General features: G+C 68.4%; 1 protein-coding gene across 1 annotated transcript; it reads left to right on the top strand.

Annotated features, from left to right (window-relative positions):
• Positions 1-9500: 9500 nt before the first annotated feature.
• Positions 9501-20388, top strand: ANO9 (anoctamin 9). Its single transcript, XM_037515651.1, has 22 exons — positions 9501-9800; positions 10332-10471; positions 11272-11321; positions 11445-11503; positions 11579-11649; positions 11919-12053; positions 12137-12233; positions 12583-12643; positions 12729-12811; positions 12898-12934; positions 13024-13091; positions 13183-13335; positions 13408-13444; positions 13569-13680; positions 18088-18145; positions 18353-18450; positions 18526-18659; positions 18834-18986; positions 19535-19682; positions 19892-19993; positions 20066-20159; positions 20227-20388. Exons 1-22 carry the CDS (start codon positions 9501-9503, stop codon positions 20386-20388), a joined length of 2352 nt encoding a protein of 783 aa, XP_037371548.1.
• Positions 20389-21857: the final 1469 nt, after the last annotated feature.

Genomic DNA, 21857 nt, shown 5'->3' with positions numbered 1-21857 from the left:
GCGCGGGCGCGGCTCGGGGAAGCGGCTCCCGGCACGGCCGCGCGACGGCCGGCGGCCCCGGTCAGGCGACGACGCGCCGTGTCCGCAGCGGCTGCCGCTGGACGGCGAGCCGGGCCCGACGGGTGGACAGGCCGCCCAGGCCGGACCCCAGACGAGGTCCCTGAGCGCCGCCGCGGGGCGCCCCCGCCCGGGGAAGGCGCCCCTGGGCGGCCCGCGGGGTGTGGGGCGGCCGCCCCGCCGCGCACGGGGCTCCGGCCTGCTGGGCGCCGGGCCGCCTTCGGGGGCCGTGGGCTGAGGGCAGGGGGCGGCCCCCGGGGGGCCAGACCGAGGGCAGCCCGGCCTCCAGCAGCGCCGCCGCGACAGCGTAGAGGCCGGGGCTCGCGCAGCGGAGCGGAGCAGGCGCGCGGGGGCCACCGAGGGCGGCGGAGGCGCCCCGACAGCCCGGCGGGGGGGCGGAGCGCGGGGCCTGCGGGCCCATTCCGGGGGGCGCACACAGGGCCGCCTCCGTCCGGGCCCACGCGCGGCGCCCCGCCCAGTCTCCCGCGGCCGCGCCTGTCCTTGGGGCCGCGACCCTGCCTTATATCCTCGCTCAGCGCGCCCCACCCACAAGCCTGATTGGGCCACTGAGCACCAATCAGTTTGCAGCTCACATCTGATTGGCCCCTTCCAGATCCGGGCCCGCGCCGGCCTATAAAAGGGCCCTGCGGGGCGCGCTCCTGGCCTGGGCACTGGCCGTCCGAGCCCGCGCTCGGCGGCGGCGACGGCCCCAGGGGCCGGCAGGCCAAGGCCCGGACTGGCGGCCGCTCTGCGGGACTCCCCGCTCCGGCCAGCGCCGCGCCCGCTGCCCCGCGCCCGGACCCCCCCGCGGCCGGCCCGGCGCGCTTCTCGCCGTCGCCTGCCCCCCACTGCCGCGGACAGCCCCCGCCAGGGCCGGCGGGCGGCAGGAGCCCCCAGGGGCGCGACGGGCTCGTCTGCCGCGGGGCGGCCGGTCGGGGCTGGGACCGCGCGCGGGGGCGGCCCCCGGGCCCGGCCGCTCCTGCCTCCCGCTGCCCCTCGCGCTGCGCGTGGCCAGCTGCCCGCGCTCCCGCCGGCCCTGCGAATCCTCCTGGCGCCCCCGCACCTCCGGCCGGCCGGGGTCCCGGTGCGGAGACAGATCCTGAAAAGTAAAATGGAAACGTGCCAAGTTGCTGCGCCCTTCGGAGAAATGGGTACAAGTGGCCAAACGACGAAGGAGGTCTGTGCTGTCAGCTTCCATTGGGAACGACTGTGGCCAATGCGGGGCCTCCCGGGGGCGCGGCGGGGGAGCGCCGGGCGGCGAAGCTGCCCGCGGCCTCTGCGGCGCCGGTTCGATCCCCGGCTGCTCCCCGGCCCCGGAGGAGGGTCCCGCATGGCGCGCAGCCCTCTCCTGCCGCCCGCTGCTCCCCTCAGCGGTGTCCTTCGGTCCTTCTGCCTGCTCTGCTCCCCACTCTGGCCCTGGTGGATTCTCTCACCCTCCCGCGCTTCTGCCTGTGCCCAGGGCTTGTATAAACAAAACAAACAAACAAATAAACAAACAAACAAACAAATAAAGCATGCCTCTAAAAAAAATAAAAGAAAAACAAAAACGACTATGGTCAATGAAACAGAGTGAGAAAGGCGCAGGGAGCCCATTACCTCCGCAGCACAGCAGCCGGCCGGGCAGCGTGGGGAGCAGGAGCGCATGGCCAGAGAGGAGGGGGCGGGCGGGCCAAGGCAGGGGCTGTGGGGGCTCCCGCTCCCTGTGGGGCACCCTGCCCTTGGGGCCTCCTCGACCCACAAATGGGGCTCCTTTTAATTTTTGAATCAGGGCAGCCTCAGGGCTGGCCAGTCGCTGGGGCCCTCAGGAGAGACAAGGACCACAGGCCTATCCACAGGGCACGAGAGAGCAAGGGCAGAGCGAGGGCAGAGCCCCGGGGGTGCCCACTGACCAGAGACTGAGGCCCAGGCTCCTTGCTGAGGCCCCAGCAGTTTCACGGGGATGCTTCCTGATGGCCGGTCTGAAGCATAGGCTGTGGCCGACAGGCGGCCTTCCCTCGTGGCTCCGCTGGCTCTTGGGCTGGGCCTGTCTGGGTGGCTCAGCCCTGCGCTGAGAGGCTTCAAGGCAAGGCTTTGATACCCGGGGGTCCTCACGGCTGCCAGTAAAGGGGAGCCTGAGCCCCATTCCCAGCGGGCAGCCTGTGTCAGAGCTGTGCCACTTGCGCCCAGTCCCCGGGAGGCAGCTTGGCCCACGGCAGGAAGGCCAGCAGCCCGCAGCCGACTGCAAGAGTCCAGCCAGAAAGGACCTTCTGCGCAAAGGAGGCGTCGGTCTCGCCCAGCCGGGCGGGCTGCTCCACAGGGACCAGGGTCTGGACGGCCCTCCCCGCCGCCCTGTCCCGCGGCTGCGCGCTCCTCTGCCTGTTCGGACCATCCCCGACAAGGCTGCTCTCCAGAGCGGCAATTTATTGGCTCTTCCCCAATATCTCATTTGTTGGTAAAAATAAGGGCGGTTTTATTTTTACAGGTAACAGATGTGTCTGCGCTGGGGGTCCTCCGCATCTGCACCGAGAGCCCTGCCCCAGGGCTGTGCACTCCAGCCCTCAGAAGCAGGATGACCCCGCCTGGCTCCCAACTGGGCGATGCTCCTGAGGGCAGCTGGGCAGGACCAGCCGGAGTGGGGCCGCCCCCTCCAGGCGCCGACCACTTTGACCTTCAAAACTTCTTAGGTTCTATTTTTTATGTTTGTTTTTAAAAGATTTATTAGTGCACACAAGAACTGGGGTACAGGCCAGAGGTGAGAGGACTCCCTAGAGGCAGAGCGGGGAACAAAGCAGGCGGAATGACTGAAACCCACTGCTGAGGGAGCAGCAGGGAGTCAGGAGAGGTCTGCTGCGCCATGTGGGTAGCTCCCTGGTGGACTGGGAATCGAATTTGTGCTGCGGAGGCTGCAGACAGCTTCATAGGCTGCGTCTTAACCCCTTGCATCACCAGGGAGGCCCCGCAGGTTCTATTTTTAACTGTCCTTTGGAGGAGAAATTGTGGACAGAGAGGTGTCGGCCCGGTGTGCGCCACAGTACCCCTGATCCCCGACTCGTAGGGTCGCTCCTGCAGGCTGGAGTCGCCTAGGATTGGGTCACCCCTCGGGGGCCAGCCTCGATGTCCCCGGCCACGTGTCAGGACACCTCCCCGCAGGGTGAGACTGGGGACCGCCTCGGAGGAGGGCGCTCGGCGGTGGGCCGAGCTCCAGGGCCCCAGGCGGGGCAGGCGTGGAGGCCGCGGGGGCACCCAGGCTGGCAGAGCCGGGAGCTGAGCGGAGCGCAGCCGTGGGGCGAAGTTCATGAGGCGTGCCCTGGGCTCAGCCCCAACCGTCAGGCTTGCGGGGCTCAGGTCGGAGCACACAGGCTAAAGCGGCGGGGAGACTTGCTGAGAACGCCCCTCCTGCTCGCCTGTCCACCGCGGCGAATCTGCAGAGGTGGGCGGGGCGCAGGGCCCTCCACCGCCCGCCTCGGGAAGACGCAGGGTCTGTGGGCGGGGATGTCAGGAGCCGGGTCCCCACCCAGGGCCCCCGGTCACAGGCCTGGCCCAGCTTCCTGCAGGGGCGGGGCGGGCACGGGTCAGTCCAGCGACAGCCCGGGAGGCCCGGCCCCGGCTGGCCCAGCGGCCTCTGGGAAGTGCCCACCAGACCCCAGGGAGGTCCGCGGCGCGGGTCTCTGGCTCTGTCCCCCGCGTCCCCTGCAGGGCCCCCGGGCCCAACCGAGGCCTGAGGCCCCTGGGACGGATGGGGTGGGGCCGGCCCCGCTGCACTTTGGGCGGGAGGGCGGTGGCGGGTGCGCAGGGTGCCCGGGGGTGGAGGGGGACGCTGGGGGCTCAGGGCGGCGGGCACTGGGGAGCCTGGCTTTGTGTGGGGGCCGCGGGCTGCCGAACAATAGGCTTTTGGGTGAGAACGCGGGCGGAATGGTGAAGACTGCACAGGTGGAAGCTCAAGGAAGCCGAGCGAAACCCCAGCGGCCCGGCCAGACGGAGCCAGCGGGGGCACCGGGCGCCGCATCTGCTCTCCCGGCGCACACGCGCGGCCGGGTTGGGACAAAACTGCACGTTTCCCCCGACAGCCGCAGCAGCACCCCGGCCCCGAGGCGCAGCACCCCGGCCCCGAGGCGCCCCACGCGCCCCAGCCGCGACTCCATGGGCCTGGCAGCATGTCCCTCAAGGCACATATTCCTACACGTTTTCACCCTCTTGGATTTTTTCTCAGCTTATGCAAGTGAAATTAGACCAGAGTGGACCAAACCGGTTTGGGCTTTTGACGTGCTTGGGGCTCAGTGAGTGGGTTCTTGGGGCCCCCTAAGAAAGGCGCTTGCAGGACCCCGGCAGGCAGGGCGGGTGTTGCCGGAGAACGGCCGCCAGGTGGACGCGGCAGACGGCCTCAGCCAGCCCTGCCTGTGGCCAGAGCCAGGGTGCCCTCCCGTGGGGTCCTCTGGGGGGTTCACTCCTTTGGGGGATTTTGTTGCTCGAGTCGGGTTGGGCTGGTTTCTGTAAGGAAACCCTTCCTGCCCCACCTCCGATTCCCGGAAATGCCCGTGGGCACTCCAAGGACTCGGCAACCTTCCTTGGCCCCCCACCCCCCCCCCCGCCTTCTGGACCCCAGTTCTTTCCCTGGGCGTCCGCGGGCCCCTTTCTGAAGGGCGCGGCAGCCCCTCTCCCCACAGCACGGGCGGGGCCCTTCGCCGAGCGCCAGGCTGGCGTGGCAAGGTCCGGTTGCGAGTGGCCCCGGGGCAACGGGGTGAACCCCGGCCACGCCAGAGGCTTCTTTCGAGCCGGAGAAAATGTGAGCACGGCCGACTGGGCTGGAGGCTGAGCGGGGACACGCCGGCCAGCAGGGCGGGCCTGAGCGCGGGGCACCCACGTTCAAACCCCGCACAGACCGTTTTCTGAGCTCTGGCCCGGGGCGGAGAGCCCGGGCGCCCCCAGAGCCGCTGCCGTCCTCCTCAGGAAAGGTGGCCACGCTCGGCGCCCCTGCCCGAGCACGTGGCCGAGCCGGTGACCGGGTGAGCCGCACTTCCCTGTCCTGCTGGCTGGACGCGCTGTGATGCGCTCTGAGCCCGCCCTGGGCCCTCGCTGCAGGTGGCAGGATGACCCTCGCCGCGGCCAGGCACCTGCGGACCCGTCGGCGGCCGAATGTGCCTGCCCCGTCCCGGTGGCACACCAGGCTGCCTCCCGGCGCGGCCAGCCCTGCTGCCCTGACTGCCTGTCTCGGGCCCCCAGCAGAAATGTGGGCGAGGCCATGTTGTCCCCTGAAGCCAGAGCAGCCATGTCAGCCTGAGTCTGAGCTGGAGGCAGCTGCGTGCTCCCGGGGGTGCAGCACGAGCTCCTGCCCGCCCCCTCCCCCGTGCACCTAGTGCCCCTCCCCCAGGCACCCAGTGCCCCTCCCCCGTGCACCCTGCACCCCCTCCACCGTGCACCCCGTGTCCCGCCATGAGCCCCTGCCCACATCCTCACTGTGGCTGTCAGAGCCCGGTGTCCCCTCCCGTAGGGCAGTCAGCAGGCTCCCTGGAGAGCCCCTCCCTGTAGCCCGGGGCTCTCAACTCTGGGCACAGCCTTAGGGCCCCAAGCGTCCCCCTCCTACGGCAGGACCCACAGACCAGGGGCTCAGGGTGGGAGGAGACATTTCTTTTGGGGTCCGGCTCGTCCTCATTCCTCTGTGCCCTGGCCCCCCTCCAAGGCCACAGCACTGGACATGGGGGGTTGGCTGGTCTGGCGGGCACCTGGGGTCATGAGGCTGGGAGGCAGCGGGGGAGGGCAAGGTGAGCACCTCCTGGGAGGCCCAGAGCCAGGTGTCAGCTGAACCCCATCTCACAGCAGAGCCCCCTGCAGGTGAGGGCGGCGGCCCCCAGGGAGGGAGGAGCCCCAGTGGTGTGGCCCCGGGGACCTGGGTGCAGGGCAGCTTCCCGGCTGTGCCCTGGCCTGGCTGGGGAGGGTGGGGCAGGGCCGGTGGAGGAGGGAGCCGGAGAGGTCGGATCAAGGAGGGAGGGGTGAGTCCCACGCGGAAGTCGGCAGGCGCAGGACGCACAGTTCCTCCCGCCCGAGGCCGCGCGGCAGCATGCAGGTGAGGGGGGGTGTGAGCACGGGGCCAGCAGCCCTCGCCAGCCCTGGGCTCTGGGGCCCGGGCCGGGCTCCCAGGAGCTGCAGGGTCCAGGCGGGAAGGGCGCGTGACCCACCCCTACCCGGGGCAGGACCGGGCCCCCGCGGTGGCGCGAGCTCGTGGCTGGGCCGGCGCGCCCAGGCTGGTGGCCGGCCGGGGCCCTGCTCCTGCAGCCCCACTCCAGGCCATGCGCCCCGCGGGCTCTGGAGCCTGACTCGGGAGGCAGAGCCGCAGGCTGGGGGCCCCCCGGCGAGGGGAGGCTGTCCTGGGGACGTCCTCTGGCCCTCTCCGGGAGAGGCTGCTGGGCGTCGCGTGCTGGGTGGAGTGTGAAACCAGCCTCCCACTCCGTCTCCCGGTGCCAGGTGTGGGCGAGCCACCAGGCCTGTGCTCGGCCTCCCGCCGCCCCGAGCCAGCTGCGCTGGCCCAGCCCCTGCCTCCCCGCCAGCCCTGTCCCTGTCCCAGAGTGGAGTGCAGCGCTGGGTGGCGGGGACACCTGTTTGGCTGCCCTGAGAATCAGCCCTTGCAAGGGCGGGCTTGGTGGCCTGTGCCCGGCCGTGCCAGGCACTCACCCTGGTGCTTCCACGGGCCGGGAGTCAGGTGCGGAGCCCTGGGGGGCTGGGTACCTGTCCCTGGATGCCCACTCTCCTCCCAGGGCCGTCCCCCACCTTCTGCCTCCCACCAACCTCTGGAGCTAGTAGCCAGGCAGGCGCCGGCGCCCCAGGCCCCCGTGCCGCTGGCACCGGGCAGGGCCGCGAGGGCTGTTCGGTCAGCCGCAGCTCTGCCTGGGGGGACGGCGGGCACTGAGGGGATGCAGGGGCAGGGGACAAACAGTGGGCAGAGGGACAGAGGGCCCTGAAGGCGGGGACCGTGGCCAGGGTCCAGGGAAGGCCTGGACTGGGGTTGGAGCCCCGGGACCCGAGGGCATCTGCTCCTTGCCTGGTGGGGTGCTGGGTGTCTCTGAACCGGCGGCCGGGCAGAGGCGGCCAGAGCAGCCGCTGCCATGTGAGTGGCTCCTTGTCTGTGAGCTGCACCTGAGGTGGGGCCAGTGCCCGCCGGGCCCTTAGGGAGCACCCTGTCCATCCCGCCTTTTCCAGGAGGCTTCGGGTGATGTCTGGAAGGCACGGGAGGCCTCTGAGGGGTGGCCTGGGGCCAGGGCTGGTGCAGGCCCAGTGGCCTCATTCCTGAGTCTGAGGGACTGGCCTCTGCCCTGACCGGGGGACAGTCCCTTCTCCCCAGGATCCCTCTGCCTGACTGGACCGCCCCAAAGTCCTGCCCTGGGGTCCCAACTCCCACCCGCTTGTCCTGGCCCTCAGCCACAGCTAATGTTAGCGGGTGTCTCCTTTTAGCCCCTCTGTGGGGCTGGGTGGGCTGGGACCCTCCGCAGGTGTCGTGTCCAGCACATGAGGGCTTGCCTGCCGGAGGGCCCGCTGCACTCCCTGGTTTGGCAACACATGCTACTGAACCCCAGAAGCTACTGACCCCCAGAACCAGCTGCTGGAGCTGTGGCATGAGCTGCGTGGGGCTGAGGCGCTGCTGTCCCGCTGGCCCTCAGCCCAGGGCCTGTCTGCACAGGGTGGGGCTCTCCTCTGGCCAAGACGGAGAATTTCCAGAACTGCAGCCACACCTGAGGCAGGTGTCTGTCAGTGGGCGGGTGGGTAGGCCCAGGCGCCGGGCGAGAGGCGGGCCGGGACCCCTGCTGGGCAGGGGGGGGGTGGCGCTGGGCTCTGCCCCCCTGCCCTGGGGTCCCCAGCCGCCAGCAGGACAGCGGGGCGTGTTTCCTGACTGTGGGCGATGGGGCTGCAGGGACCTCCGCTGGTCAGGCCCCGGCCTCCACCACTGGCCGTTCCTGGCCTGGGGGCCTGGGTGGGCGGCGGCGGTGGGCCGCAGGGCTCGTGAAGCAAGACGTGGAGCCCCAGCCGCGGTGTGCGGGCTGAGCGGGCAGTGCCCGCGGGGCTCCGTGGGGCTCCATGGGGCTCCGTGGGGTGCTCATCCCTGTCCCGGGCTGTCTGGCGGGGCCTTCCAGAGGCTCTGGAGGAGGTACGGGAGCTGGCAGGAGTGTGGTTGGGGAAGGGGAGGGATAGGGACTGGGGGGACTGGCGGGGCAGGATCCAGCAGTGGGCAGGAGGTGGGCAGGGCCGGGAGGACCGGGTGACAGGGAGGGATGGCTTGGGCTGGTGAGAGCCCAGGGCCACGGAGGCCACAGGAGGTGGCTGTGGGCCCCTGGCCCTGCCGGTGCTCTCGGAGCCAGCACGGCCTTGCCTGGGGTGGGGCGGGGCGGTCTCCTGCAGGACAGGGAGCCTGGCTCTGGCCACCTCTGCCCCAAAGCCCATGTCCTCTCCCGCACCTGGGCCCGGGTGCCCCCACCCCATGTCTGCCCTTGTCCCCCATTTCTGCTCTCCCATCCCATCACCTGCTGGGGGACCTGGGCCCGTGTCTCAGCCCTCAGAGGCGCCATCTGGGGGCACACAGGGAGCAGATGAGACCCCAGCACCCCTAACCCCCCAGGACACACCGCCCACCAGGGACCCCCTGGGCGCTGCCTGGGGTCCCCTACCTGCCCTTCCCCTGACCTCAGCCCCACTGCTGCCCGCCTGTCAAGGTGAAGCGCCCATGGAGTGGCTGCCCCCGCTTTCCCTGTCCTTTCTGGTCCTGGCTCTGGGGCCCCCGTGAGCACCGTCACCCTGGCTGGCCGGCTGTGCTGCCCGGGCCTGGGGTGCCCCGCGGAGGGGCCCCGGCAGACAGGATGTGGGCCTGGGGCGGGCTGCACGCCGTCCCTGCACGTCCAGGGCTGGGGGGGCGGCTCCTCGCCCAGCACCGCCTCCTTCCCGTCTTCATTTCTCTGGCATGGCAGGGAGATGGAGCCCAGCCCCCACCCCGTGGGCGAGAACGTGAAGCTGGGGGTCCATCCCAGCCCCCTCTGGCCTGGCGTCTACGTCTGCCCAGAGCCCCTGGGCCCCTGGCCGGGCCCCCGGGCAGCAGCGTGCCCTCGCCGGCAGAGGGAGATTGGCCACCTCCACTCTTCAGACAGGACCTGTGGCCTGAGCGTGCCCAGGGTGGGGGCGCTGCAGGCCTCTCCAGATGGCGGCCCCCCCTCACACCACGTGGGCGCCACAGGGACACTCCGGACTGTCCGGTGGCCCGGGCGGTGGGGGAGGCCTGGGTCTCCTGACGCCCCTCCTCACCTGGCTCTGCCTCTGGGCTTCTGTCTCGCCCCTGGCTCGGAGAGCCCAGGTGGGCAGGTGGGCGCCTTCCTGTGCTGGGCGGCCACATCCCAGCCCCCAGGTTTCCCGTCAGTGGCCCTGCCGTGGTCAGCCCCCTCCTGTCTGACCGGCCCTAGGGCGCCCGGAGCCCCTCGATCTCGGTGGCGATGGACGGGAACAGTTACCCCCTGCTGGAGGCCAGCCCCGCCCGGGTGCCCGCGGGGACCCCTCGGGCCGGTCCCGCGCCCAGCGCTGCCCCGGTGCGCGCAGCCCTCACTCCCCTCCTCACCCCAGGGGGACGGGCCCTGGGATTACGTGCTCGTGGCCCCCTGAAAGGCCAGGAGGACGGCACGCGGCAGAAGTCCCCGAAGGACGAGGAGGCCCTCACGCTGCGCCAGTCCCCGAAGGTCGAGGACGCCGGGCGGGAGTTCCTGACAATGCTCCGGGGAAAAGGCTTCCACGTCGTGGTGGGCGCCCGGGGCGGGCCGGGCGCGGGCGGGGCTCACGCCGGCGGGGCGGGAGGTGGTGGGCGGGGCGGGCGGGGAGTGGGCGGGGCGGGAGGTGGTGGGCGGGGCGGGCGGGGAGTGGGCGGGGAGTGGGCGGGGCGGGGGGTGGTGGGCGGGGCGGACGGGAGAGTGGGCGGGGCGGGAGGTGGTGGGCGGGGCGGGAGGTGGTGGGCGGGGCGGGCGGGGAGTGGGCGGGGCTAACGCCGGCGGGGCGGGAGGTGGTGGGCGGGGCGGGCGGGGAGTGGGCGGGGCGGGAGGTGGTGGGCGGGGCGGGTGGGGAGTGGGCGGGGCGGGTGGGGAGTGGGCGGGGCGGGAGGTGGTGGGCGGGGCGGGCGGGGAGTGGGCGGGGCGGGCGGGGAGTGGGCGGGGCGGGAGGTGGTGGGCGGGGCGGGCGGGGAGTGGGCGGGTCCCGCGCAAGGTCAGGAGAGGGCCCGCCGGGTCAGGCGGAGGAGGGTTCCCGCGGGACGAGGTCCCATCAGCGCCCACCCCCAGGAGAAGCAGGACCAGAAGAGGGTGTTCTTCGGGATCCGAGCTGGTGACAACATCTTCAGCCGGTACAGCGCGCTGCTCCCGGATCCCGAGGGCCCTGACGCCAAAGAGGGGAGCCCCAGTTGTGTAAAACCTGCCGCCAGGTGAGGCTGCACCCGGTCCAGGCCTGGGAGGCCCCGCCCAAGGCGAGCAGCCCGCGCGGGGGCCCAGGGCGGCTGCCGGGGGGACACACTTCTGAGGGTTCCCATGCCGCGTCCCTGGGGACTCAGCCAGAACCAGAGGGAAAGGGTGGGGGGACCCCCAGGGGCAGAGAAGCCCCTCCCAGCCTCCCCTCCCGCTGTGGGTCATCTCACACCCGGAGGAGGCCCCACCTCTCCCTTCCAGAGGCGATGCCCTTCCCCCGACATCTGGCCCCCAGGCCTGTCCACCTGCCCTCCCCATCACTCGCCTGCCCTGACCCCACCAGGAGCAGCTGGGGCCTGATCAGGGAGGCTGGCACAGAACTGGGGGCGACTGGCGGTCTCAGGACAAGAGGGGTGGGATGGGACCCTGGGCCTCTGGAGGTTCCCGGGCCCCCCACAGTTGGTGGGGCTGGGCCTTCCCACCTGGGTAGCCTTGGCCAGCCGCTCCGCCCGCCTGGGTCTCAGTCCCACGCAGGAAGCAGCTCAGGGGAGAAGGGAGGGGGTTTTCCGGACCCAGGTGGGTGGTGTGCGGGGTGGGGGCGGGGTGTGGGTCTGGGCGGGAAGGGTGGAGAATTGCCGGGTCCAGGAGGGGAGGGGCCACAGGAGGGCTAAGCAAGTGAGGGAGGGCTCTGAGCTGCATCCTGGATGCAGGGCTCAGCCAGATGGGCAGGGTGGGTGGGTGGGCGGGCGCCAGGACAGAGCCACCACATGGGGTGGGGCCCTGTGGTCGGGTGGGGCCACGCAGAGCTCTCTTATTTCAGAATCCGAATCGTCAACTTCATCCTGGGCAGCATGAGGACGTCGGATGGTAGTAAGGACTGGACGCCAGATGGCCGGAGCAGCTGCCCGTGGGGGCTGGATGGGGAGGGTGGGCAGGGTCCTCCTAAGGCCCTCGCCACGCCTGACCCCAGACTTCCTGTGACCCCCCCCCCAGAGAGTTTTAAAGATTTGGTGAAGCGCAAGGTCTTTGAGACCAGGTTCCCCCTGCACAAGGTGAGCAGGCGCCCATGGCGGGGGGCTGCAGGGGGGGCCGGGAGGCAGGCGCTCTCACCAGCTCCCCCACCCCAGGAGGAGGAGAAGCCGAAGAAATGGGCCAGGTGGAGAGACTTTCGCCGCAAGCAGCCAATCGATGAAATCAGGTCTCAGTCCCAAACAAATCACCTGTGCCCCCCGGACACACCTGTGACTCCAGATACACCTGTGCCCCCAGACACACCTGTGCCCCCTAGACACCTGTGCACCCCCACCTGTGCCTCCTCCAGACACACCTGTGCGGCCATAAACACATGAGTCTCTACTCCCCATTTAGATGTGCTGACACGTCTGAAGGCTTTCCCTGCCCCCTCCCCGCCCTCTGACCCAGACGGTCATTCTGCCGGGGAGGCCCTGACCTGCGCTGTGCCCGCAGGAGCTACTTTGGCGAGAAGGTGGCCCTGTACTTTGCCTGGCTCGAGTGGTACACCTGGATGCTGGTGCCCGCGGCGGCCATCGGCCTCATCATCTTCCTGAGCGGCTTCTCCCTGTTCGACACCAGCCAGATCAGGTGGGGTGCGGCGGGGTGCGGCTCCGGGGATGGGGAGTGCGGGGAGGGGAGACCCAGGCGCCCAGCCGCTGGTCCCTCACCAGCAAGGAGATCTGTACGGCCGGGGACGTCTTCCTGTGTCCTCGGGGCGACCACGACCACGACTACCAGCGGCTGTCGGACACCTGCGCCTTTGCCAAGGTCGGCCGCCCGGGGTGCGCCCAGCCCGCCGGCCTGCGAAGGGCCGGCCTGGCCCCCTGGGCACAGGGGCCTCTGCTTCCCTAGGGTGGGTGTGAGCCGCGTGCGGCCCCCGACGAGCCCCTCCCCCAGCCTCAGCCCCGCCCTCGCCTCGCCCCTCCCAGCCCGGGCCTCCCTCCCCCGCCCCACGAGGGCCTCACCCTGCCCCAGCCTCTCCCCTCCAGGCCCCACCCCGCCCCGGACCCGCCCCTCGCCCCGCCCCTCAGACCGCAGGCCCCGCCCCACACCCTCTAGGCCCCGCCCTCGCCCCTCAAGCCCCGCCCCTCGCCCGCCCAGCCTCGCCTCTCCGCAGCTCACGCACCTGTTCGACAACGAGGGCACCGTGCTGTTCGCCTTCTTCATGGCTGTGTGGGGTGAGTGGCCGGCGGCGCGGCCCGGGCTCGGCCCGCCCGCCCGGCCGGCCGCCCCGCCCCGCCTGACGCCCGCCTGCGCCCGCAGCCACGGTGTTCCTGGAGCTCTGGAAGCGGAGGCGCGCCCGGGTGGTCCTGCACTGGGGCCGGCACGCCTGGGACGAGGACCAGGTGAGGGCCAGGTGAGGGCCAGGTGAGGCGCGCCCGGCCTGTGCCCGCGGCCGCCGGGCGGCGCCCACACGTGCCTGTGCCCGCAGGAGGAGATCGCGCTGGCGCTCATCGCCCACGGGGGCCGCGGGGACGGCCACGGGGGCCGCGGGGACGGCCACGGGAGCCACGAGGACGGCCACGGGGGCCGCGGGACGGCCACGGGGGCCGCGGGGACACGCTGCGGCGGCACCAGCACTCCTACCTGGGGAGCGCCGCCGTCCTGGCGCTGCTGCTGCTCATGGTGCGCGCCCGCGGGGGCGGCCTGGAGGGGCGCGGGCCCGCGACGCCCCCCCCCCCGCCCCCGGCCCGTTCCGACCGCCGCCCGCCCCCAGATCTGCCTCACGATCCTCCTGACGGTCGCCCTGGTGCTCTACCGCGTGGTGGCCGCCGCCGCCTTCCGCTACCTGGCCGTGCCCTGCCTGGAGGTGGCCGTCGTGGCCACCGGCGCCGTGGCGCACTACGTCATGATCCTCGTCTTGACCAAGGTGGGCGCGGGGCGCGCGGGGCGCGCGGGGTGCGGCGGGGCGCGGCGGGCTGAGCGCTGCCTCCCGCCACAGGTCAACAGGAGGGCGGCCCTGAAGCTCTGCGACCTCGGTGAGCAGGGGCGGCCGGGCTCCTGCTTCACCCCGTGCGGGCGGGGGGCGGGGGGCGGGGGCAGGGAGCTGTCGCGGCGGGCAGCGGCTCCGGAGGGATGTAGAGGAACCGCCATCTCATCCAGAGAAGCCCAGGACCTTCTCAGAGCGGGAGAGCAAGTTCATGGTCAAGTTCTTCATCCTGCAATTCTTCACGCACTTCTCCTCCCTCATCTACACGGCCTTCATCCTGGGCAGGTGAGGCCGCCCGGAGACCCAGCGGAGCAGCTCAGGCCAGGCGCAGCCTGGGATGCAGGGCCAGGCCCGCCCTAGGACAGTGAGCTCGGTGGGCCCCAGCCCGGCCACAACACAACTGAGCACACATGCCCATGCTCACCCGTGCACAGCCACACACACGCACACACCCTCGCTCTCCTAATCAGCAAAATGAGCCTTTTGGGCCCAATCCGCAGGCCCCATCTTTCTGGAGGGATGTGGGGTCCCTCCGTCCCCCGGAGTCACTTACTTTGCCTGCGGTGCAAACCCAAGGCCATGGGCCCCAGCTCCGGGAACCTGCAGGGAGGAACCAAACGCCTGCTGTGCTCAGACACGGCGTTCCATGCACTGCCCCCTCCCAGCTGCACTTGGCCCTGCACCCTACGGGCCTGCTCTGCGGGGTGGGGCCTCTGAGAAGGGGACGTGGGCTCAGTGTCCGCTCTGTCCAGGGCCTGAGTGACACCGGCTACAAATAGCTGGACACCCTTTTCCTCAACCCCTGGGAGGGTCCTTGTTTGGGGCTTGTTACATTTGTGGGGGGGGGGGCTGGCTGTCTTGCCCTGCTGTGCCCCTCAGCGCACTTAGGTCTTTTCACCAGCTGCCATGCCTCTGCTGCCTAGCTACGTCCCTCCACAGCACCACCTGCACCCCGCAGAGGGGCTGTCACCTCAGCTCTGCTTCTCCCACCTGCTGGGGGCTGCACCCCTCTCTCCCACCCTCAGTGCTGTGGCGCCCACGATCCGCTCTCAGTCTGAGACCCTCCTCCAGCCCGAGTGTTCGTGGGAGCCCAGGCCCCAGGTCCAGCTGCCCTGGACATTCCGCGGGGATGTCACTGCGTCCACAGCAAGTCCCTGGTCTCCCTGGTCTCCCTACTCTCCCCTGGCAGCCCAGACCCCTCTCTCCTCTGCCCCTGCAGCCCTTGCTGCCCAAGACCAGACACACCCCTCGTCCATGGATGAGGACGCTGGTCCATGGTGTGCTCAGCTGCAGGCCTGGGGCCCAGAGCCTGCACAGCGGGTGGCCTGGAGCGACCCACCTCACCACAGCTTTGGTGCTTCCTGTGACAACCTCCTCCCAGCTCCTTGTCTGGGTTGTCTCATTTGGAAATGGAAAGTTCTGGGTTGACCGTTTGAGTGTCTTTGCCTTTTTCTGCCCATTTTGTGTTGAGCTTGGCCAACATCAGGGCACTCCCTGGGTGCCCGTCTGGGGGGGCATCACTGTCTCCCAGGCTCCTCTGGGGGCTCAGTCTTTGACCTTAGAGACTTTCCTCATGTCTAGCTTTTGGCCACTGTCTGTCACTGAGAAACACATGGCCAGCTCTGAGCTATGGGCTGCGGGCCCCCTGGGCCTCTGGCTCTGGCTGTCCCTGGGAGGGGAATCTGGTGCCCTGACGGGAGGCTTGTTAGTGTGATGGGGCCAGGACCAGTTGGGGCTCAGTGCGAGAGCTTGGCTGTTCCCCGCCGGAAGTGAGCCCCTATGACCCAAGGGGGTCAGGGCTTGGGTGGGGCTTTGTAGGGGCCAGGGCGAGGCTGGGTGGGTGCCCAGACATCAGCCCTGCAGGGTCCAGTCCAGCAGATGTCCTGCATGGGCACCAGCCTCTGTAGTTCCCTTGCAGCTTTGAGGTGAAGCCAGGTAGTGGCGTCAGTAGCACTCTAACCGCAAGTTGGCAGGGCACACCGAAGTCCAGAAAGTATTGCTAAAGTGACCTCCAAAGCTGCAGCCACTGGTCTGCACCTGTACCTCCTCCTGAGCTGATGAGCAAAGGCCTTTTGTTTTGAAAGTGCCTTAAAAAAAAACTCTAAGCGAGAGTCTAGCATCTTTCCAGATGTTTGTTGGCCATTGCATTTCTTCTGTAAGTTGAGTGTTCATTTCATCTGAGCATTTTTCTTGGTTATTAGAGCATCGAAATCAAGTGGATTCTGTTTTATTTGGCTTTATTAGTTTCTTTTTAAAAAATTTATTTATGTTTAAGCATACAAGAACTGGGGTATAGGCCAGAGGAGCAGGAGGGTGAGAGGATTCACCAGAGACAGATTGGGGAGCAGAACAGGCAGATGGACCTAAAACACTGCTGAGGGGAGCAAAGGGTGAGACAGGAGAGGTCTGCCGTGCCATGTGGGTAGCTCCCTGGCTGGGGATCGAACCAGTGCTGCAGAGGCTGCCGACAGCTTCACAGCACGGCGCTCAACTACCTGCGCCACCAGGGAGGCCTGCTTTATTAGTTTCTTAAAATCATGACACATTTTCTTTGCTTCATCTTTGAAAATGTATTTATTACACAGCTCTTTCATTTCCCTGTAGTTTTGAATTGCCTTTTATTTTCCTCGCATGCTGTTATCATATCAGGCTTACCTGCTCCATACTGCCTGCTGCATGGAGTTTGTTCCAGAGACCTTGCTTGGAAGCACCTGTTTCTCCCCACACAGCTGCTCCCTCTCTGTGCTCCTGCCGAGGGAATCCCATCTGCTGCCCTCCTGGGATGGGGCCATCATTTCTGATTCCCATGCCTTCTTGTCTCAGTTTTTGCTTTCATTCATCTAAGAAAGCATATCTAATAGATAAAACTTCTGAGTTCCTGGCTGTCCAGAGACCCATTCTACTTGTGCACGGGGCTGCCACAGCTTCCACTTTCCCTTCTGGGACATCAGTGTCATCACTCCATGGTCTCCAGACATGCAAAATGGCTAATGTGTGGAAAACCTTATTTTTGTTCCTTTCCAGTCGGCCTAGTGTTTTCCCTTCAGAAGCTTAGGAGCTTCTCTTGAAGCTGGGACCCATATAGGGCTGGATCTTTTCTTCATGTGGGGTGCTGGCGATTGCTTGCCCTTGCATTGAAAAACCTTATGTGCTATTTGGGTTAATTGAATCTTCTTCTTTTAAACCTTTTGTTCTCGGGTTAATTTCCTCCTCCCTGTTCTCTCTTTCTGGGACGCTGGGTCCTCTCGGGATTGTCCTCTCCATTTCTTACCATGGCTCTCATACATTCTAGCCCTGTGTCCAGGGCTCGAATTCAACATTTGGGGAGATTTCCTTCCCTTTTTGCCTTTCTATTGATTTTTTAAAAAGATTTATTTATTTATGCATACAAGAGCTGGGGTACAGGACAGAGATGTGGGGGGTGGGAGGATTCACCAGAGACAGAGTGGGGAGCAGAACAGGCAGACTGACTGAAGTACAGTGCTGAGGGGAGCAGCGGGCAAGTCAGGAGGTCTGCTGCGCCATGTGGGTTTCTCCCTGGCCGGCTGGGGATTGAACTTGTGCTGCAGTGGTTGTGGATTGCTTCATAGTGCAGTGCTTAACCCCTTGCGCTACCAGGGAGGCCCCGTCTACTGATTTTTTTTTTGAAGTTTACAATTAATTTCCAAGGGTCCTTTTGTTGTCATTCTCCCGCTATTTTTCCTTTCGGGTGCTCTTCCTTTTTTTTTTTTTTTTTTTTTTTTTTTTTTTTTTTTTTTTTTTTTTTTTTTTTTTTAATAGAGGCATGTTTTATTTATTTATTTGTTTGTTTGTTTTGTTTATACATGCACTGGGTACAGTCAGAAGCGCGGGAGGGTGAGAGAATTCACCAGAGCCAGAGCGGGGAGCAGAGCAGGCAGAAGGACCGAAGTACACTGCTGAGGGGAGCAGCGGGCGGCAGGAGATTCTGCGCGCCATGCGGGACCCGCCTCCGGTGGCCGGGGAGCAGCCGGGGATTGAACCAGCGCTGCAGAGGCTGCGGGCAGCTTCGCAACCCAGCGCTCAACCGCTGCGCCACCGGGGAGGCCCTCGGGTGCTCTTCCTTGTTCCTGTGAAGGCAGTACTAAAAATAGAAAGACCAGCGTTTCCCCATCAGCTCTCACCTGCTCCCTAATCGTCTCACTTCCTGGAAGGGCAACTTTCTTTCTCCCTTTCCTCCTTGAACCTGGGCTTCCTCAGCCTGGAGAACCTCACTGGCCACTCACGCAGAGCACAGGGTGCAGCCGTCTCCCCGTGGGTAGAATGGGACTCTGCAAAGGCCGCTGTGTCATTCCGCACCCCAGCCCCAAGTGCTTTCCACGCTCCCCCCCTCCAGTCCACACACCAGTGCTACGGGGCCTGCTTTACAGATGCCGCGGCCAAGGCCCAGTGAGGCAGCCCTGCCTGCCCTGGCTCCAGAGGAGAAACTGAGGCCAGCCTGAGACTGTCTGGGCGGGCTCAGAGCCGTGGGCGCGGGGCTTTCCCTTCAGGGTGCAGGTGTGGGTACGCTGGCCCATGGGTGCGGGGGTGGGGGTGCCCTGGGTGGAAGGCCTGCTGGGGAAGGCCCCACCTGCAGGGAGGGTTCCTGGGGGCCTGCTTCGTTTCCCACCCCTGCCCCCTACTCCCCACCGCCCACAGGGCAGTGCGCCCTAGCAGCCTCACTGTCCTTCTCAGGATCAACGGCCACCCTGGGAAATCCGTGCGCCTGTGGGGGCTGTGGAAGCTGGAGGAGGTCAGTCCACTCCTGCCCAGGCTCCCTGCGCCCCTGGTCTCCCTGTGCCCCGTCCGCCCTGCCCTGCCCGCGCCCCAGCCACCCCCCCACTCCCTGCTGGGCCTCCCCCACGCCCGTCCCCGCGCCCGGCCTCCCTGCGCCCCCTGCTTCCCGGCGCCGGCCCTGGCCCGCCGCCCTAACCCCCGGCCCGACCTCCCGCGCCCGCAGTGCCATCTCAGCGGCTGCATGATGGACCTGTTCGTGCAGATGGCCGTCATCATGGTCCTGAAGCAGATGCTCAGCAACTTCGTGGAGTACCTGAGCCCGTGAGGACCCCGCCCCCGTCTCTGAGGCAGAGCCCGGGGGGCCCTCAGCCACAGCACCCTTCTCGTCCCCCGCAGGTGGCTGAGCTACAAGCGCCGCTGCAAAAGACTCCCGCAGGGCAGCCCGGACCCCGACCTCAGCGACTGGCAGCGCAACTACCTCCTGAATGAGGTCACCACCTTCAGCCTCTTCGACGAGTTCATGGAGATGAGTGCGTGGGCAGGCGGTGCTGGGAAGGGGGGCGCCTGGGGGGCGCCTGGGGGGGCAGTGGGAGGCGGCTGGGGGACGGGGCGATGGGGGGCGGGGCGGGGCGGTGGGACGAGGCACGCGAGGGCTGGGTGCGGCCCGCCCGCGGGGCACAGCCCTCACCTGGTGGCCGCCACAGTGATCCAGTATGGCTTCACCACCACCTTCGTGGCCGCCTTCCCTCTCGCGCCGCTGCTCGCGCTCGTCAGTAACGTCGTGGAGCTCCGCCTGGACGCCATCAAGATGGCCAGGCTGCGGCGGCGCCTGGTGCCGCGCATGGCCAAGGACATCGGTCAGGACCTTCCCTGGGCGCACAGGGAGGGGGCGTCGGGCTTGGCTCAGGGGTTGCACCGACAGGTGCTGGGTCGCTCTCAGCTACAGTGCCAGAAAGTCCCTCCACCCCAGCCAGCCCCAGCGGCTTGGGCCTCTGCCAGGGAGGGGGCGCGGGGCCTGGGTGGGCCTAGGCTGGGAGGAAGCAGAGGGCCCTGCGGGACCCTCCCTCTGGAAGTCTAGCCCTAGGGGCGCAGGCAGAAGGGCCTCATCCAGCCGGCAGGGGCAGAGCAGGTGGCCCAGGACAGGTGTCGGGTGAGCAGAGGGAGTGCGGAGCGGAGGGGCAGAGAGAAGTATGAGGAGCACTGCCCTGGCACTGGAGTGGGCGGCCGGGGGACACGGGTACAGCTGGGAGACGCGAGCCCCGCCCATCCAGGTCAAGAGGAAGGGGCGGGGAGCTGATGCTGCTGAGTGGCCCTGGTCTCCTCACCAGTGAGTGCCGTGCTGGGGCGCGGCGGGGCTCCGAGGCCTTGACCAGCAGCCGCCGGCTCAGCCCAGCCCCTCCTGCAGGCACGTGGCTGCAGGTGCTGGAGACCATCGGCGTGCTGGCCGTCATCGCCAACGGCATGGTCATCTCCTTCACGTCCGAGTTCATCCCCCGACTGGTGTACCAGTACCGCTACGGCCCTTGCCGGGGTGGGGCCCGCCCTGAAGTCGAGTAAGGGGGTGCTGCCACAGTTCCTGGGGACCCCCAGACTGTCCATTGGCCCCTGGGAAACTGGCCGCACAGCCCAGCCCCTCTCTGCAGAAGAGGCCTTTCAGCTGTGGGCGGCTGTGAGAGGCGGGCCTGGGCAGCCCGGCCTCTGCCTGCCGCAGAGACCCCCGGGGGCTGGGCCCGCACCCACGCTGGCTGCTGTCTGCCCCCAGCTGCCTCACCGGCTACGTCAACCACAGCCTGTCCGTGTTCTACACCAAGGACCTGCCGGGGGCCAGTCCGACACAGGACGCAGGCAACGTGACGGAGTGCAGGTGTGGACCCCCCTCCTGGCGAGGGCCCTCTGGACGCCCGTCCCCTGATCTCAGACACTGCCCTCTCCCCAGGTACCGGGACTACCGCAACGCCCAGGACTACGGCCTCTCCCAGCAGTTCTGGGTCCTCCTGGCCATCCGCATGGCCTTCCTCATCCTCTTCGAGGTGGGTGGCACTCCCCTGTCAGCCCCGCCCGCCTGGGCAGGAGCTGACGCCGCCTGCCTGCCCGCAGCACGTGGCCCTGTGCATCAAGCTGGTGGCTGCCTGGTTCGTGCCCGATGTCCCTCAGGCGGTGAAGAACAGAGTCCTGGAAGACAAGTTCGAGAAGCTGAAGGGCAAGATGAAGAGCTGTAGCGCCTCGCACCCCCCCAGCCACAAGATCACAGAGGTGTAGGGACCCAGGCTGGTAGGGGGTGCTCAGGGCACCCCGCCCACCCCTGGCTATGTGGGGGCTGCAGGGTGGCCCGGGCACGTGTGGTGCAGACATGGGGCCCATTCCCTATCTGGTGACCCCACCACCTATGGAGCCAAGGGGTCCCCCATCAGTCACATGCAGGGAGCTGAGCTGCCGCCCCCAGGCCACTGGGCTGCTGAGCCCAAGCCTTCCCCCCACCACCTCCTGGTGGGGCCACCCCATGGTGCCTCCCCACAGCCAGCAGAATTTTCTATAATAAAATAAGTGTGTTGTTTTTTAAGGATTTATTTATTTATGCAAGAGCTGGGGCACAGGCCAGATGTGCGGGAGGGTGAGAGGACTCCCCAGAGACAGAGCGGGGAGCAGAGCAGGCAGACGGACAGCACACTGCTGAGGGGAGCAGCGGGCGCAGGAGAGGTCTGCTGGCCCTGTGGGTTGCTCTGCGGCCAGCCAGGATGGAACCGGCGCTGCGAGGCTGCGGACAGCTCCGCCCCCAATGAGTGTTTTGTGCGCTCGGTAGTGGGGACGCCAGGGTCCCAGGGTGTCCGAGGGTGCCCGCGCCCTGGCCTTGCGCGGGACCCTGAGGTCTGGGCAGCTGGCCCCAGGCCTCCTGGGCCGTGTCCCCAGGGCTTCCGAGCCCCACCCTCCCGCCCCTGAGCTTCGGGTCCGAGGGGTCAGTCAGGCCGGCTTCCCGGAGGGGGAGGGGGAGGGGCGCGCGGGGCGTCTTGGGGCGAGCCCTGCAGGGCTGGCGGAGCCGGTCTGGCCCCTGCCCCCAGGCCCTGCACCCGGCGCCGGCCTAGGAATGAGCCCGAGTCTCCGGCGCCAGCCCCGGGCGCTGAGCGGGGCTCTGGCCCGCCCTCCGCGCTGGCCGCGGGGCGGGGCTGCACCTGCCGCCGGGGCTGTCGCCGCGCGCACCTGGCCAGGTGAGGCGCCCGCCCCGCGCCCGCGCGCCCCGGGGCCGGCAGCAGGTGAGCGGCGCCCGGCCCAGGCGGGCGGTGCGTGGCGGTCGCGGCTCCGCGGCGGGGGGCGGGGGGCGCGGGGCGCGGGGCGCGGGGCGCGGGGCGCGGGCGCGGCCCCGCAGGAAGTGGCCCGGACCCGGCGGGGCCCGCGTCGCCCGGAAGCCGAGCTGGGGGCGGCGGCCCGGCCTGGGGCCGGGGCCTGGGGCTGGGCCCGGCGCTCCGACGCGGCCGTGGCCTCCGCGCGACCTTCCCAGCCCCGAGCCCCAGCCCCCGCGACGGGGGGACGCCGCCCCCAAGGCGAGCGCAGCCCGTGGGGTGCGAGCGGGGAGAATGGGCGTCGCCTGGAGCTGACAGACCCTCTGGGGCCTGGAAGCCGCGTCCCGGTCTCTCCTGGGGAGAGAGTTGGGGCCAACAAGACCGAGGGCCAGACTGGCCGCCCCTCAGAGTCGGGGGGACTCTGGGGCACTGTGGGGTGCTGGGCAGCAAACC

The sequence above is a fragment of the Talpa occidentalis genome, unplaced genomic scaffold (genome assembly GCF_014898055.3).
Source record: "Talpa occidentalis isolate TD23 unplaced genomic scaffold, MPIMG_talOcc4v2.1 talOcc4.17, whole genome shotgun sequence".
NCBI lineage: Eukaryota > Metazoa > Chordata > Mammalia > Eulipotyphla > Talpidae > Talpa > Talpa occidentalis.
The sequence above is the reverse complement of the archived record's forward strand: the minus strand, read 5'-3'. Positions and strand labels throughout refer to the sequence as shown.